A 17,595-nucleotide genomic window follows, 5' to 3' on the forward strand; every position below is an offset into this window, starting at 1 on the left:
TGCTCAGTGTGCTGTAGTGATGTAATCTTACTAAGGTATTTAAGGGCTGAGAGGACTTGAAATAAACGGATTCCATCTTTGACCATCTTTGTGAATCTCCTGCCTTCTTTACTCCTCTACTTAGACCAAGGACTTGGGCTGGCCCCGAGATCCTCTAGAGATTTTAACTTGGACTGCCAAATAAGGAAATAACAGGAGAGAAACAAACAGAGGACTGCTGGCTTTGGATTTAGAGGGTACAACATGTTGTAGAAAATAGTTAAAGAAGTCTTTTTTAGCATTTTACTGACTTATTTTGCTTGTTACTGCTCTAGGAGATTTACAGGGCAGGGCCATTTGGGAAGGAAAAGAGTTAAGTATCTTAAGTATCATGGCTAATTGAGCAGAAAAGGAATTAAGTACATTAGGAACCTTGCTGATGAGAAAAGGTGTAATGCTTTTCACATTCAAAGCTCGGTTTCAATTCTGCCTACAACCAAGCATGGGCCCTTAGGGTATTCCCCATCTCCTGACCCTCTTCCCTCAACTCAGCCTTCATGGGAGGGAGGAGGAGGAGTGGGAGGGGCAATGATACTATCAGCACCGCCCATGAAGCAGTTTTGCCCATCCTCCATGTGCTCATTAGAGAGATGGGGCTCAGCTCCAACACCTAGGCAAAAACACTTGAGTAATGATGGCAGCCAATGTTACACCCAAAGAGTCTTTAAAAGTTCAGTACTCCAACATGATCAATCAGCCAAGAAGCAACCTGATGAGGGAAAGGGATTACAATTGGAGAGAACAGAATTGTACACAGCTGGGACTACTGAGATATCCCCTGGAGAGGTGAAATCTGTCCTTGTCCAGCCTATGGATCCCTTGCCTCCAGGCACAATAGGCTTGACCATTTCACCTCCTGAGAATGCTTACAAAACATACACTGATTTGGGAAACTGGGGAATGTGAAACTAATATTCCAGTCACTAATACAGGTAGACAATGTATGATCTATCACCCAGGAGAAGTAGTAGTATCAGGTTTACTGATTCACACTCCTGATAGGCAACTTGGTGATATTTATCTAGATTTTGACTCCCACAACAGAATCCAGGAACATTCTAGACTACAGCTGTTACAGCTAACCATCCAATGCTCACTATCTATGTAAATGGCCTACCATAGAAAGTACTGGTAGACACAAGTACACGTCGTATAGTCATTAGAGGTGCCAGCTAGCCCAGTCATTGGCCAAAGATTACAATAGACACCCATATGTCTGGCATAGGAAAATCAATAGCAGCTAAAGTTAGCGCTACCCCTTTGAGATGAACATTTGAAGGTGAAACAGGAGTTTTTACTCCTTTTCTAGTAAATAAAATCCCCCTCAATCTATGGGGAAGAGACATCTTACAACAGTTAGGATTACAAATGAGTACTTTGGCTTTTTAGGCAGGGCTGCTTTCACCTGTTCCTATCCAATGGAAAACTAATACACCAGTGTGGATAGAACAGTGGCCCTTAGGTAACAATAAAATTCAGGCCTTATTAGATATAGTACAGAAGCAACTTCACCAAGGACACTTATAACCTTCTCTAAGTCCTTGGAATTCCCCAGTATTTGTTGTAAGAAAGAAATCTGGAAAATGGAGGATGTTGACTGATTTAAAAAAGGTAAATGAACAGATGGAAACTATGGGAACTCTTCAGCCTGGGCTTACATCTTCTATTCAATTGCCTAGAGAATGGCCTCTTTTGGTTATGGACATTAAGGATTGTTTCCATTCTATCCCTCTAGATAAGGAGGATACGAAAAGATTTGCCCTTTCAGTGCCCAGCGTTAACTTAGCTGAGCCTTATAAAAGATATGAATGAACAGTTTTGTCACAGGGAATGAAAAACAGCCCTACTATGTGTCAAACGTATGTTGCTGCTGCTCTTGCTCCAGTAAGAAAAGCATTTCCAAAAGTTATGTTATTACATTACATGGATGATACATTGGGATGTGCACCTGAGGAACAAATATTAGAAGTATGTCTACAAAAGATTACAGAAACACTAAGGAATTACAAATTGCATATAGGTCCAGAAAAAATTCAAAAGCATGCTCCTTTTCAATATTTAGGATATGAAGTATATCCTAAGATACTCACAGTACAAAAACTTTCAGTTTAACACATCCATTGGATGTCTCCAGTGTTAGGCTTAACTACCTATCAATTGCAATCATTATATGACATTTTAAGGGGAGACAATGCTTTAAACTCACCATGCCAACTTACAAAAGAAGGACAAGAGGCTTTGAGAAAAGTTGAACTGACTTTATCCAATGTGCTTGAAAGAGTTATTCAAAAACTCTTGGAAATAATGGTTTTTGCTATGAAAGAGGCACTCACAGCAGTCCTTCATCAAGGAGACAGTGTGATAGAGTGGGTGAATCTCCCAGCACAACCAGAACAAAGCCTTACTCCTTACCCAGTGCTTGTGGCTAGAATTTTATTAAAGGCCATTAAGTAAATTGTACAATTATCTGGGATAAGACTTGACAAGATATACACCTTTTATACCAATGCACAAATTAATGTATGCTGTGAAACTATCCCAGAGTGGAAAATTTTGTTGGCCACAGCTCCAAATTTTACACACAGGTCTCCATTAAAGATAACCCAGCTATTACATAATTGGCGATGGATTTTTTAAAAAATACCATCTACATTAGGGCATGAAGAACTAGTAATAAACTTCTAACTAAAAAGATTCAAGATTATATTTCTCCCAGTCCCATTTGGGGTGCTTTTCCACTTCACTATCAATAACAGAGTGCTTATAGCTAGCACTTGCTCAGTATGAGATGGTGATGCAATGGTTCTACAGTTGGCACATGCTCAGTATGCTATAGTGATGTAATCATACTAAGGTATTTTAGGGCTGAGAGGACTTGAAATAAACCAACTCCATCTCTGATCATCCTTGTGAATCTCCTGCCTTCATCATTCCTCCACTAAGACCAAGGACTTGGGCTTGTGACCAAGGACTTAGGTGGTCCCAAGATGCTCCAGAGAGCTAGTCTGAACAGTATATTTTTGCACTCTAGCATGGGAGCGCTAGAAATCAACGGTACATTTTGTCACCCTAATTTGGGGGCTCTAGGAAGCACATTACAGAATTACTTCCAAAAATATGAATCAAAATAAAGAAATTGACTTATTGTATATTTTTTTGCAAAAGATCAAATTAGGCAGAATTAGTTACAATTAAGAGACTAAAAGTTAGATCAATAAATATTGAATGTTCCTACTATGTTTCAAGCATGGTACTAAGAGCTAAATACAATAAAAAAGAAAGTAAAATTCTGCCCTCAAGGAGCTTCCTTTCTAAAAGTTAAAGACAATACATGTAATGACCACGTATTTAAAATCAGCCCGCATCAGGCGTTAAAGAAAAAATCTTCAATCTTTATTGAAGTGAAGAGGTGAATAAGGATTGTGATAGCAATATGGGCAAGAAAGATTGTGATAGCAATATGGGCAGCTGCGACAGGAAGCCAGCTAACAGAGGGGGATCTGAGCTGAAAAGCCATGGCAATGGCAATGCAAGCAGTCTCTCCTTCCCCTTCCTTTTCTACTCCCCTGCCTCCACCCATCAAAATCATCATTTCCTGTACAACACATCAGGACTTGCACAAAGAGTGGGCAGGGGCCATTCTTTCTCCAAGCATATATATTAATAGAGTATGGTCCAATTACTATTTAGCCTCATGTGCTTGGGATCTCAGTGCATCAACTCAAGCCTCAGCCTCTTACAAATACATAAGAGGGAACTGAAATCCAGGAGGAGAAGAAGGAAGAGGAGGAAAGTACCAAGTCTCAGGGTATTGTTTTGAAGTTTAGAAAGTCAAGTACAGGACAGGGAGGGGAATGAAGGCAGGCCCTGAGCCCATCCACAAAATGAAGGCTCTTTAGCTTATTTCCTTTGGCAATTATCTTTTCATTCACAGAAGGTTCTATCTAATCTTTGGTACCACAGACTTATACATATTTTTTTTAATATCCTTAGGGATTGTTTTGCTTAAAACAAAATTTTCCTTTAATCTATTCTCCCTTTTATGTCCCTTGTCCTCTTTCTCTACTGTTTCCCTATGTATTACTGAAATGAACTTCTTTGTTTATACCCTTATGACAGTCAGTTCATTTTTGCTTTTTAATGTTTTTCTTGATTCCTGCATTTATACATCAAAGTTTTTACACATCTCTAGTTTTTTCATCAGGAATTCTGGCAAATACTTTATTTCATTAAAGATACTTGTTAGCTCTTGGGGTTGTATTCAGTCATGCTGGGTAAGTTATTCTTAGTTATTGCAAGTACTTTGTCTTCTGGAATATCTAAACTCTCTGTTCCTTTATGTAGAGGCTATCAAATTTGTGTTTAATTCTGACTATGGCTCCACAATACCTGAACTCTTTCTTTTTGGACACTTACATTGTTATTTTCTTTAATCTGGAAATTCTGGATTTGCGCTATAATATTCCTAGGAGTTTTAATTTGGCATTTCCATCAGATGACTACTGGGGGATTCAATTTCTCCATTTGTTCTCTGATTCTAAAGCTATGCTCATCACTAGACTTGACTATTGTGGCTAGTGACTCAGGTTACTACTGATAGAAGTCTCATTTCTCCCTGATGAGTCCTCAATCTATTCATTAGCTGTTCCAAATTTATTTCTCTTATTTTAAAGCTTTTTTATATCTTTACTTCAATCTCATAGAAATAGATAGCCCTTCTTGCCAAAGTTCATCTCTCTATTGATTCTATTAATCATATAGGATTCCAAGCTTACCCTAATGGGAACATGCTTATTTACAAATTTATTTGGAAGTATTTTGGCCAGAGAAGCATTTGTATCCATAAAAACCATTTTCTGTGTTTTAGGAGCAACTAATACTGAAATGAACTGAATGATAAACAAAATGAAACTAGAATAAATGTAATTTGAGATAAATACAATATCTTAAATGTTTCCCTCAAAAATAGTTTGTCTTTAATTTCTAATTTGGATCAGAGTTATTCTAAGAAATGACTACATTTTTCCTATTTTAGCAAGTTTTTATTCAGACAATGTATATGACAGTTAAAAGTGTAGAATGTTTCTTTTTTTAACTTAAAAAAGAGTTTAAAATTTTTTTCTTCTTATGAACTATTGTTTGCAACTTCTCATTCTTTTTTCACACAAATAGCTCTTGATATTTCTAAGAAAGACAACCCCAATCTTTATAGACATCTAACAGACTTCTAATTTTTTTTAAATAAGAACTGAAATTCAGTCTACTAAGCAATAGCAATCTATCACCTTCACCATCACCTTTTGATTTTAAAAGACACTGATGTCATCTAATAAAAATGAAACAATTCCCCTGTGAATGAAGGCACCTCAAGGCTACTACATGGTAAGAATTCAATGAGACACTAACCTTAGGGTTATATTCATACATATTAAAGTTCTCTCTCTCCCCAAGCTGATGTAAAAACTAGTATTTGCTTTATTTTCTATCATTAAATTTTTTAATTCATTTTTTCACAGAGAAAAATATAGTTCATTTTTATACTCATTGCATATCACAGATTTTACCCTAATTTAAACGAGAAAGTGACATAATGTATCTTCCTTGTTCAAGTAAACAGTATAGCAATTCTCTCTCTCTTGTGATTTGCTGGACCTCATGGGAAGCATGCCAGAAATATGTTGACTGAGGTATATGTCTAATAACCAGAAAAAAAAGGAAAAAAGTTAAAGAACTCCCTAACAATAAGCTAGCAATTCTTCGGCAAGCACTGCAAAACTGGGGAAAGAAGGCAGAAATTAAAGCAAAGTCATACTGCTTTTTAAACACACACAATTTTCATAGCAGATTTGGTGAGGTAATCAATTATAACCTTAGCAGCTTTTATATCTAGGTGAAAAAAGATGAACTATTCTTGAAAAAATCTATAAAATATTTGGCAAGATATGCCCCCACTTGGGTGTCTTTTCTTCCTATCTCCTATCTTTTGATCTCCCTTTTTCTGTCTTCTGCCATTAGAATATAAACTTCTTAAGGGCAGGGACTATCTTTTTGCATGAATTTGTATCCCCAAGGTCTGGTGTATTTAATAAATGCTTGCTCACTGAGTGAAGAAATACTAAACCTCTAATGTCAATTTCTTCAATTCTAAATTAAGATATCATTGTTTATAGTGTCTATTTCACAGGGTTGCTATGAGCTAAACCAGATTAAAAACTCTTGCAGATCAACCAAGAAAATAGCTTTTATTAAGCACTTAACATGAACCAGGCACTGGGCTATGTGCTGGGTATACAAAGGAAAAACAGTCACCTCATTTTTATGTGAAATGGACAAAGAAAAAGCTGTACACTTAAGACTTAAAAACAAATTTGACTCTTCCTAGAGAGGCAATAGATGCTCTAAGGAAGAAGAAGCTGCTTGTTACACTAGAACTTTAAAAAGGATGCCAGGTGAGACATAATCCATTAAGGGACAAAAGAAGACTAGTAATCTTCCTTAAAGATACTGAAACAGTGATTTGCTGACCTGACTGCAGTAGAGCTCTCTAATGTGTTCCTGAGGCATATATCTAAGACCAAATGGCTAAGTTGTCAAGATTTATCAAAATGGAGGACTATGAACCATTTATAGTGCTTCATATGGACAGAAATGGTATTGTCAGAAAGACAATTTTCTAAAAAGTATTGTCTGTAATTATGATAAATTATGATTAAGATAAAGACAGAGAACTATAAGAAGAACTGATGGAAAGTGAAGCAAGAAAAATCAAAACAATATAAATAATGATACAATAATGTAGATAGATGGGAAAAAAATTTCTTTTCTTCTCAAGACGTTTCTCCTGATTCCTCTTAATTTTATATTGAATTTGATCATCTCTTTTAGTAGTCTTGATATTGGCACTCAAGAATCTAAAACGAAACCTACTCTATCGCAAACCTTGTTCTTTTTCTTGATTTTATGGCATGCTTCAAATCTCTACTGTCATCTTTGGCTCCTCAAGTTCTATATATTCAATACCTGCAATGACTCACATTTTTTTCTTGCTTCGTTTCCCACTTGCCACTACCTTAGTTTAGTTCTCATTACTGCCTGGAAATTGCAGATCAACCAAGAAATCTTACTGGTTTCTTCACCTCTATTTGTCCTATTCCTTATTTCTTCTTCACAATGATAGATTAATTTTCATAATTTAGAGACATCACCATAGCATTCCACTATTCAAAAACCTTCACTAGCTCACTATTTCCTAAACAATAAAGTTCTAATTCTTTAGCTTGGTCAGTGAGTCCACAAGAATTTATTGTGTCCACACTTCTGTAATCAATTTGATGGATTTAATTATTCTAGGAACAGATCCCAGGATTTTCTGCTATTGTACTTCCCTTGGAGGACCCTACCCATACATTTCTACTTGTTGAAATTCTACTCACCCTTAGATGGCTCTGCTCAGGTGCCACTTATGCCATGGAATCTTCCCTGATCTCTCCGGGATGGAAATATATTTCTCTTCAAAATTCTAATTACATTTGATTCATATCAATTTTATTCCTCTCCAGCCCTCTGCAGGTGCACTGCTAACTGATCTCCTCAGAAGTTTCTCTATCATGCCACAGAAACCTCTTTATTTTGAAAACTCACTCTATTCCTGGACTACTCACATTAGAAGTTTCTACCCTTCTGTGGTCTAACCATATGACTAGCTGGCTTCTCCTAAAAGCCTGCAATTAAAGGAGGTGGCCTAGGCCAAAGATGGCTTGCTACTTCTGCAGGCTATACTGCTAACTCATCTCCACAGAATTTTTTTCTCCCACGTCCCTGTTCAGAGTCCCTTCTCCATCCCTCATGCCCTTTTCAGGTCCTTTTTATGAATGTCATCTCTCTTGCGAATGCAAGCTCCTTGAGACTATATCACTTTCTTTATTTCTCCTTATATTCCTAGAACTCAACACAAGGCCTAGCACACAGTAAGTACTTAATGTAATCTTGAGCTGTTTTGTAAAATGTTAGAGCTAAATGGAATCCTAGAGATGATTAGCCAATATCCTTATGTTAGAGCTGAATACACCAAGACTTAGAAGCAAAGTGATTTGTAAAAAGTTATACATGCATCTAATAAAAACTAGGGCTATAATTCAGGTCTCATGATTCTCAAGTCAAGTGCTCTTTTTACTATCTCAAGCTTTCTTTACTAGCATGCTGTCAATTTTATCTCTATATTTTCTTTATCATCTGACCTGATATTCTTTCCATATTAAACATCAGAATGGTGACAATAGCATATAATCACCCAAAAAGATCTCAAAAAGAGAAAATCCTGTGGAGAGATGTTGGCAGTGTAGCCTGTAAAGGGGTGAAGACAACTTTGGCTGGATCTTTCTCCAAAACCTTGAAGAACTCTCTTTAATGTGACTTTTTTATAAATGCATGTTAACATGATAAAATTCTACTCTCCATGAAATGAATATATTCATTTGTAAATCTCAAGTGGTAGAAAGAAGGCTTAAAGTCTTGGCTGGACTATAATGTACAGAGGGTACATTTTTAAAATTTATGACAGCCATGCAAATGGCCCTATCCATGCATTTTCAGGTACTTCTTAACAATTTTTTACTGAGTGTTCCTGGAAAAGTTCTTCCTTTTATGACCAGCTAATACACTCACCTGCTTAAATTTAAGTCTATATTTTCTTCTTTTTCTGACACAGACACAGAGAAGAACTGATTTATACCTCTTTTATAAGATCCCTTTGAATAATTCAATAATCTAACAGTCTATGTAAAAAAACCTCACAAAATCTCCATCTCTGATATAGATGAAAGCATATGCTAACACGGTTTGCCAGTTCTAGGATTTTGCCAGGAAATGCCAAAATTTTAAAATAAAATTACTGAGAACTATGTCAGATGTAGTTTATACATTAATTTGCAAAACTTTAAAAAAATATGCTTCTTGATTTTAAAAACCACCATCGCCACATATTGATTAGACATTATGCTATTCTTTAATTACCACAACCCGAGTTCAAATATCATTTTAGTTTATAAAATTTCATTCATAATAAAAAGAGGACTCAAAACAACAACAATAAAGAAAAACATGGCAAATGCTGTTTGAATTGAAAAGTAATTGTTCCTAACTATCTATAATTTTGAAACTACAAAATAAAAGAGAATTTTTTTTTATAACAGGATCACTACCATGTAGAAAACAGTTTGAAAAAATAGATTGATTACATATGTATTTATATTACATATGCTAATTTTTTAAAGGACATGTAATTTTTTTTTCAGGATTGAAATCTCTTCCGCTAATGCAGACTGCAACCCATCTATAAGTTGTGTTAAAGAGTGCCTAAGGCGTTTAGAGATCCAATAGTTTGCATCTTGTAAATGGAGAACCCAGGCCATCTACTATGTTCGTGTGTCTATGACATAAAGCATATACTTCATTTATGTGTATATATATACATATTATATATATATTTCAGTATCCATCCATCCATGCAGAAACACGTGTATATGTATATGTGTATGTGCACGTGTGTGTGCATGCATGTAGTACCTTCTTCAAAGGCTACTTTGTTAGATACTCACGGAAAGACTGTAAGAAGGCTCCAAAATCACAGGTAATGACATCTTCCCTTGAAGATTCAATTTTGTTAAATAAAAAATTTTTTCACCCACAATCTTTTCTTTTTTCATGCGACGTACACCATAGAGTCTAAAGCGAACTGCATAATTTCCAATCATCTCAGATTCAACATGGTTAAACTTGAATGTTTCTGTGAAGACAGGACATGGCCCTCGCTGGACGCTTGTCTTGGCTCTCTGCTTCTTTATGGGCAGAAGAACAAGGTGCACCTGCCAGCAGTTGCTGCCGGTCCTGTTGTATGTTGGGATGTCTGTGACAGCTGTCACTGTTACTAGGAGCTTCTGTTCTTGTGAGTCATAGTCAAAAGTCACATCCAGGGTGCCATATTTAGCTTCTGGCTCAGGATCAAAAGGTTTAGGAAGTTGTGAAGATGATCCTTGAGCTGACACATCCTAAGAAAAATAAATGTAAATGTTTCAATTTTTAAGTCTTGTTGTCAATCTAGTAGAAAATGATATGCATGACCTTTTAAAAGCCTGGTGATATTAATATGAACTTAATTCATAACAATGAAGACCAAAAAAACCCAAAAAAGATATATCTATGAGGCCAAGGTAGTTTACCTAAGCAACAATGTTACACTAAAATATTAGCCTTTTAAAACATATATGTCATTTCAGATTTCAAGAGGAAGAGGGGAATCGTTTTAAATAGAAATGTGTAAAATTGAGAAAACTTCCAAAGTTTTCTTTTAAAATTATGAACATGTTTACTAGCCTATATTTAGCTTAGTTAAAAATTAGAAGAAAGTGAAAGCATAGTAGAATTTAAATTTATTTTTCAAGGATTGCTCTGAAGTATCATTACTAATATTAAAAAAACCCAAGACTTGAAAAATAGAGGAAATTTAATTTGAAAGTATAAACATTACAGTATCAGAAAAATTTTCCTCCAAATATTCTTTATGTCGATTGTGTTTTACTCTCAAAACATTTTCATTAACAATTATTCAAAACAAAACACTTCATAAATTCATTACTGATAAGAGATTCTGAAGTTCTAAAGTTCTTTTGGAAAAATTTAAAGTTTTTACAAAGGTGTAAGAAAAGAATTTCCCTGTTATAGCCATTCTTCTCCTGAGAATTATCAATTACATGCCAGTCCAACTACCCTGGGCATCCCAGGAATGAATGTCAGACAGTACTGCTTGCCTTTCATAATTTTTCTTTACAACATCTGCAGGGGAGCATCCTGTCAGGATTGACAGAAGTATATGAGACTTCTTAGGAACAGATGATCAAAATAAGATATATCATGTGTCCCTTTTGTCAAGGTCCTGTGACTATTGACTGCCAGAATTTCATAACTTCTGACACAGATGCTTCTGCAAAAGTGCATGTTTACTGAATAGGAAGGGCTTACATTTTTATATACTTGTTTAATATTTTATTCTTCCCCAATTACATGTAAAAACAATTTAAAACAGTAGTTTTTTTTATTTGAGATCCAAGTTCTCACCCTTCTATGTTTCTCTCCCCACTCATTGAGAAAACAATCAATTTGACATAAGTTATACACATACAGACATGCGAAACTTATTTCCATGTTAGTCATGTTGTAAAAGAAAACAAAACCCCCCCAAAAAATAAAAGTTTTAAAAAATGCTTTGATATGATTTTAGACTCAATAAGTTCTTTCTCTAGAGATGGACAGCATTTTTTTAAACCTTAAGTCCTATGAAATTGTCTTGGATCATTGTATTGCTAAGAATTGCTAGGTCATTCACAGTTGGTTATCATTATAACATCACAATTGCTGTTACTTGGTACAATGTTCTATTGTTTCTGCTCATTTCACTTTACATTAGTTTATGTAAGACTTTGCAAGTTCTTTTGAAAGTATCCTATTTATCATTTCTTATAGTACAATAGTATTCCAGCACTATCATATCCAACTTGTTTAGCCATTCCCCAATAGACATCCTCTCAATTTCCAATTCTTTGCCACAACTAAAAGAGTTGCTCTGCATATTTCTGTACATAATTTTTTTCTAAATTTTCTAAAATTTTCTTTTCTAAAAAAATCTCTTTGGGATATAAACATAGTGATGGTATTGTTCAGGTCAAAGGATATATATAGTTTTATAGCCCCCTTTGGGTATTGTTCCAAACTGCTCTCTAGAAAGGTTGAATTAATTCACAAATCTGGTAATAGTGCAATAATGTGTCAATTTTTCTCACATTCCCTCCAACATATTTTCATTTTTTAAAATTCATGTTAGGTTATCCTTTTTTTAACTTTTTTTAAAACCATGTTAGATATCCTGTCTGATAGGAGATAAATATGGAGTAGTACCTAAGATATGTTTTAATTTGCATTTCTCTAATAAAAATGATCAAGAGCTTTTTTCGTATGACTATAGATAATCTCTGAAAACTGCCTATTCATGTCCTTTGACCATTTTTCAACTGGGAAATAGTTCTTATTTTTAATAAATTTGACTAAGTTTCTCTACAGAGTTGAGAAATGAAACTTTAATAAAAGAAACTTAATATAAAGATGTTTTCAGTTATATTTATTGTGTATTTCCTTCCATTTTGTTTTCCTCATTTATCCTTTTCTCTCTCCTTTTACTTTATCTTCAAAAAACATTTTGCTTCTATTACCTCCCCTAATCTAACCTTTCTTTTATTAGCACTCTGCCCTTTCTCTTATCCCCTTCCCTTCCTTCTTCCCTGTAGAATGAGATAGATTTCTGTATTCAACTGAATATGTATGCTATTCCTCCTCTGAACCAATTCCTATGAATATAAGATTAAAGCATGCTCTCCCCATCCCCAATCTTCCTCACTACTGTAAAAGCTCTTTCAAGATCCTTTTATGCAATATAATTTACCCCATTTTACTTCTCCTTCCCCTTCTTCTAGTACATTTCTCTCTCATTCCTAAATTTTTTTTTTAGATATTTTCTTGTCTTAGTCAACTCATACTGTGCTCTCTGTCTGTGTATACGTCTTCTATCTATTCTTTTACCTACCTATTAATACTAAGCATTCTTAGAAGTTACAAATATCATCTTCCCAGGTATGAATATAAACAATTTAAGCTTTTTTGAATTCCTTATGTTTTATCTTTCCTATTTATCTTGTTATGCTTCTGACCAAAACATTATACTCAGTTTTTCTAAATAGATATTTTTTGCCTCTTATCCTAGCTCCTTTGTCTTCTAGAAAATCATATTCCAAACTTGCCTATCCTTTAATAATGAAACTGCTAAATACAGTGTAATCATGATTGTGGCTCCATGTTATTTGAATTGTTTCTTTCTGGCTACTTGCAATGTTTTTTTTTTTTCTTGACCTGGAAACTCTGGAATTTGACTATTATATTCTTGGGAGTTTTCATTTGGGGATTTCTTTCAGGAGGTAATCAGTAGATTCTTTTGATTTCTATTTTACCATCTAGTTCAGGGCAGCTTTCCTTAAAATTATCATGGCTTTCAGAAGGTTCAGTAATTCTTAAATTATCTCTTTTTGACTGATTTTCCAGATTAGCTATTTTTCCAATTAGGTATTTCATGCTTTCTTCTATTTTTTTCATTTTTTTAAAAAAATTGTTTCCTGATAGATCATGGAATTATTAGTTTCCACTTGTCCATTATTTTCTTCAGTGAGCTTTTGTATCTCTCCTTTTCCATTTAGACCATTCTACTTTTAAAGAAGTTCTTTTCTCCAGGGAATTCTTATACCTCCTTTTTTTAATGTGTCCAATTTTGTTTTTAAGGGGGTATTCTTTCATTTATTTTTTGTTTTTTATTTTTAACCATTTGGCCTATTCTGGTTTTTCCTCAATATTTTTTTTTGTGTTTTCTTTACTAAGTTGATGAGTCTTTCCCCATGTTTTTCTTTTATCACTTTCATCTCTTTTCTCATTTTTTTCTTCTACCTCTCTTATTCAAATATAAAAACCCTTCCAGGATTTTCTTCCAAGAATTCTCTTTGGGCCTGAGACCAATTTGCATTTTTCTTTGAAGTTTTGAATGTAGCAGTTTTGACTTTGTTGATTCTTCTGAGTTTGTGTTTTGATTTTTCCTGTCATTATAGTAACTTTGTATCATCAAATTCTTTTTAATTGCTTGCTAATGTTCCAGTATATTTCTTGACTTTTAACTTTATGTTAAAGTTGAACTCTGCTCCAGGGTAAAGGGAGCACTGTCCCAATCTTCAGGGTATTTTTGGGTTTTGTTTGTTTGTTTTGCAGCTGTTTTGAGAAGTTAGTTCTAGGAATCTATAAATTTTCTGTTTTTCTTAGGTGGTAAAACCTAAGAAGAGGTGTATTTCCTATTGTCCTGTTCTGTACTCTGGTCTGTGGGTGACCACAAGTATACTTTTCCATTTCTGAAACTATGAATAGGATCCCTAATTCTTGTGGCCACAATCTCTGGTGTGCTAGTGATCCTTTCTGTATCCACTTATAGGCAATGCAACAGAGTCCTGCCAGTAAATGCAACAGAGTGCCAGTAAAGGGACTCCTATATTCTCCTTCTGACCAGTTATTTAACTCCCTTAGCATCTGTGGGTTGAGAATTCTGGACAGCAGACAGTTGATTCAATCACCCCCAAGGCTTGCTGCTGGTTTGCTGGAATCTGCCTGCCTGTGCTGGACTATGCTCTATCCTCACCAAAGTGGGATGGATCTTTTCTATTGACCTTCTAAATTGTTTTGGTTTAGGAAATTGTTTTCCCCGTCCTTTTGTAGGTTCTGCCACTCCAGAATTGGTTTTGAGCAGTTATTTAAAGTTGTTTGAAGAAGAATTTGGGAGAGCAAAGGTGAGTCTGTATCTTTTCCCACCATCTTGGCTCTGACCCATTCACAAGGTTTGGGCAAAGATATAGTTATTAAAACTACTAATTACTTTGTGTCATAGAGTTTTTTAAAAATCATTTCAGTCATGTTTGACTTTTCATGATCCCATTTGCATTTTTCTTCACAAAGATACTAAACTGGTTTGCCATTTCTTCTCCAGCTCACTTGACAGATGAAAAGACTGAGACAAAAGGGTTAAGTGGCTTGCTCAGTGGCAGAAAGCTAATAAGTATCTGAGGCCAGATTTGAACTCAGAAAGATGAGTCTTCTTGATTTCAGGCCTGGTGCTCTATTCACCATGCTACCAACCTGCTTCATGATACCAAAGTATTCACTGTTAAGACCTTTAGTGAATTCTGCCTAAAACTCTTAAGCAGATAACAATCCAATCCAAAGCACAATATGTTCTCAAAACATGAACACAGACACAGATTCCCTAGAATTACATTAGGTTGTCAACACACACAACTTATATGACACACAGTATTAGATTCACTAGTCTAGAGATCTGGGTCCTCCCCATTATTATTTAGGACTTCTATTTGATATCAGAATAAGAAAAATGCTTATATCTCCCTTTGGAATCTTGGTAACAGATGTGCCATTGGACTTCCAGAGCTCATTTGTTTTGCCTTCTTCAGGTCATGTGAATCTGAGAAATGATCCTACGAATAGTTAGCAGCCAGAACTAAGTACTGATTTTAAATAGGTACTTTAACAGATTTCAAAGTTTTACATCAGATGTTCTTTCCCAATAGTTTAAAACTTTTATTTAATCAGTTGTCTGAAAAATTCTCCCTGATCTTAGAATCAGTGAGTTATTATACTATAGATTTAGACCTCAGAGAAAATTTAGATTTTCCAAATCTCATTTTATATATGAGAAAACTGAGGTACTGAGAAGTGAGGTGGCTTACTTAAGGTTATATATCTCTGAAGTAGAAGAACTGAGATCTGATACCAATGTCAAGACTCTAAACTTAAGTGATTTCCCCACTATACTAGGCTGTCATTTTATATCAAGTTGTCTTTGTGCTGACTTCACTATTTAAAAGTTCAGCTATTCCAAGACGATGCATTTGAAAACTTAGGTTTAAAACTTAATTCTCTGTCTCTTTCTCATACATATACACACAATACACATATATACATATATGTATGTATAAACCTATTTATCAATTATTTTATTATACTATTTACACATTACATGTAAATATATATGTATATATATATATATAATATGATATCATCATATTATATGGTTTCTGAGACTATATGGGGTATCATAACTGAATGTAAGGGTCCAAAATTATGATTTATTATCAACAAATGTTTGCTTTGTATACCTATTTTATATGCTATATGTCCAGAGTCACATAAAAATTTCTCATGCAAAAAGGGGTCACAAGTAGAAAAAAGTTTAAGAAGCCCTGATCTAAATGGTAATGATCATTAATGCCCACAATGATATAGTTTTAATTTATAATGAGAAATTACAAATTGAAGGCCCTAGTTAGGAAAAAGTAACTAAAATTAAAGTTGCAGCTGTATTCCTATAGAAAAAGGGAAAATATACCAAATCTTTCCAAAATCTAATATGAATACTCGTTCTTTTTCTCATTTTGGTCTCGAAAACAAACAAACACTGAAATATCCCCCAAATCAAATTTACCATGAATTCAAACCTTATAATGGAAATAAAATGAATTCAACCCATTTATTTATGTTGATATAAAAAATACAACTTTTGTTGTATGTATATTAAGCTGTTGCTACTGTTGTGAGTTATGAGTTAGAAATGTAATTCCTCTCCAAAGAAAAAATCAATAACTATAGCTGATATCAATACAATGCCATTAGCAAAATTCATTTTAAGCAGGGAACTGACATTTCTATTTTAAAGTTGAAACCATAATGTCGCAAGCCTATTTAGAAAGTCATTTCTTTTTTCTACAACTAGTCTCTTTTAAGCATTTCAAAATACTAGAAGTATATAAGAAGTATAAGACTCCCTAACTTGAATTTAAGTGGCCCTGATCAAAAGTGTAAAGACTAGATTAAGGGATTAAGATGTAAATTGGGATAACAAACTATCACAGACAAGGTCAAATACAACCACAGCACTGTACCTTTACCCAAAAGATCATATGGAAACATTATGTACCCTTTTACTTACTTCTGGGCTAAGAACAGCAGTACTGTCACTGGGCACATCCTCTTCATAGCCTTTATTATGAAAACTTTCTATTTCATGTCCTGTACTTCCTTCGCTTGGGCACTTATTGTATGAACATCTTGGGCTGTTGCTACAGTGAGAAAATTCACATTTACTGTCACCAATTTCTGAAGGTGTACATGAGAGATGTGGAGAGCCACTGTCATCCTGATATGGTGGTGGCTGCAATTCATCCAATGGAGGTGTTCTTCTCATTCTTTGAATGCAGTTTGCTGTGAATGAGTGAGAATTCTTGTTATACTTTAATTAGAGCTTTAATTTTTAATATAATATGTGGTAGACTTAGATGATCAGAAGAATTCATTGAAAAATTGTATCATTTTGGACTACAATATTTACAGACATAATTTCTCCTCTGTTAATTCTGAGGAGAACTAAAACTATCTCCCTCTAACCCTCTAAATCTATAAAACAGAATTTGGAAAAGTGACAAAATATTTTTTGATCCATTAAAAACAAAAGACAAAAGATATAATTTAGGACAAAAATATAATTTAGGACAAAAACAATGTTGAGCCAATATAGAAACCTGAACTGTTTTTTTTTTTCCTCCTTAAAGTTAAAAACTCCTTTTCCAACTCAAATGTACTTCACATTTGTAATATTGTTTACATGTAAATGGGCGGCATTCTGACTCTACACATTGATTTCCAAATTTTATGCTATCTGAATATCTAATAAACAATCATTCGATAAGCACTTAGTAATCATTTACAATGTGCTAGGCATTGTGCTAAGATCTAGAAATACAAAGAAGTGCAAAAACAATTTCTGCCTTCAAGGAACTCACATTCTAAAGGGGGACTAACTAAGTCCATACTTACTAAGTAAGAACAAACTAAGAACATACCAGACATATA

At 34.4% G+C, this 17,595-nt stretch overlaps 1 protein-coding gene across 1 annotated transcript in view; it reads right to left on the reverse strand.

Annotated features, from left to right (window-relative positions):
• SYT14 (synaptotagmin 14) overlaps nt 1–16,942 on the reverse strand; it is a 79,216-nt gene extending 62,274 nt beyond the window's left edge. Inside the window, exons 1-2 of the mRNA XM_051998451.1 lie at nt 16,672–16,942; nt 9,636–10,075 (exon numbers count right to left, since the gene is read on the reverse strand). Of these exons, the coding sequence (XP_051854411.1) occupies nt 9,636–10,075; nt 16,672–16,930 (699 nt within the window). The 5' untranslated portion in view covers nt 16,931–16,942. The remainder of the gene's footprint in view (nt 1–9,635; nt 10,076–16,671) is intronic.
• Nucleotides 16,943–17,595: the final 653 nt, after the last annotated feature.

Source organism: Antechinus flavipes, chromosome 4 (genome assembly GCF_016432865.1).
Source record: "Antechinus flavipes isolate AdamAnt ecotype Samford, QLD, Australia chromosome 4, AdamAnt_v2, whole genome shotgun sequence".
Classification (NCBI taxonomy): domain Eukaryota; kingdom Metazoa; phylum Chordata; class Mammalia; order Dasyuromorphia; family Dasyuridae; genus Antechinus; species Antechinus flavipes.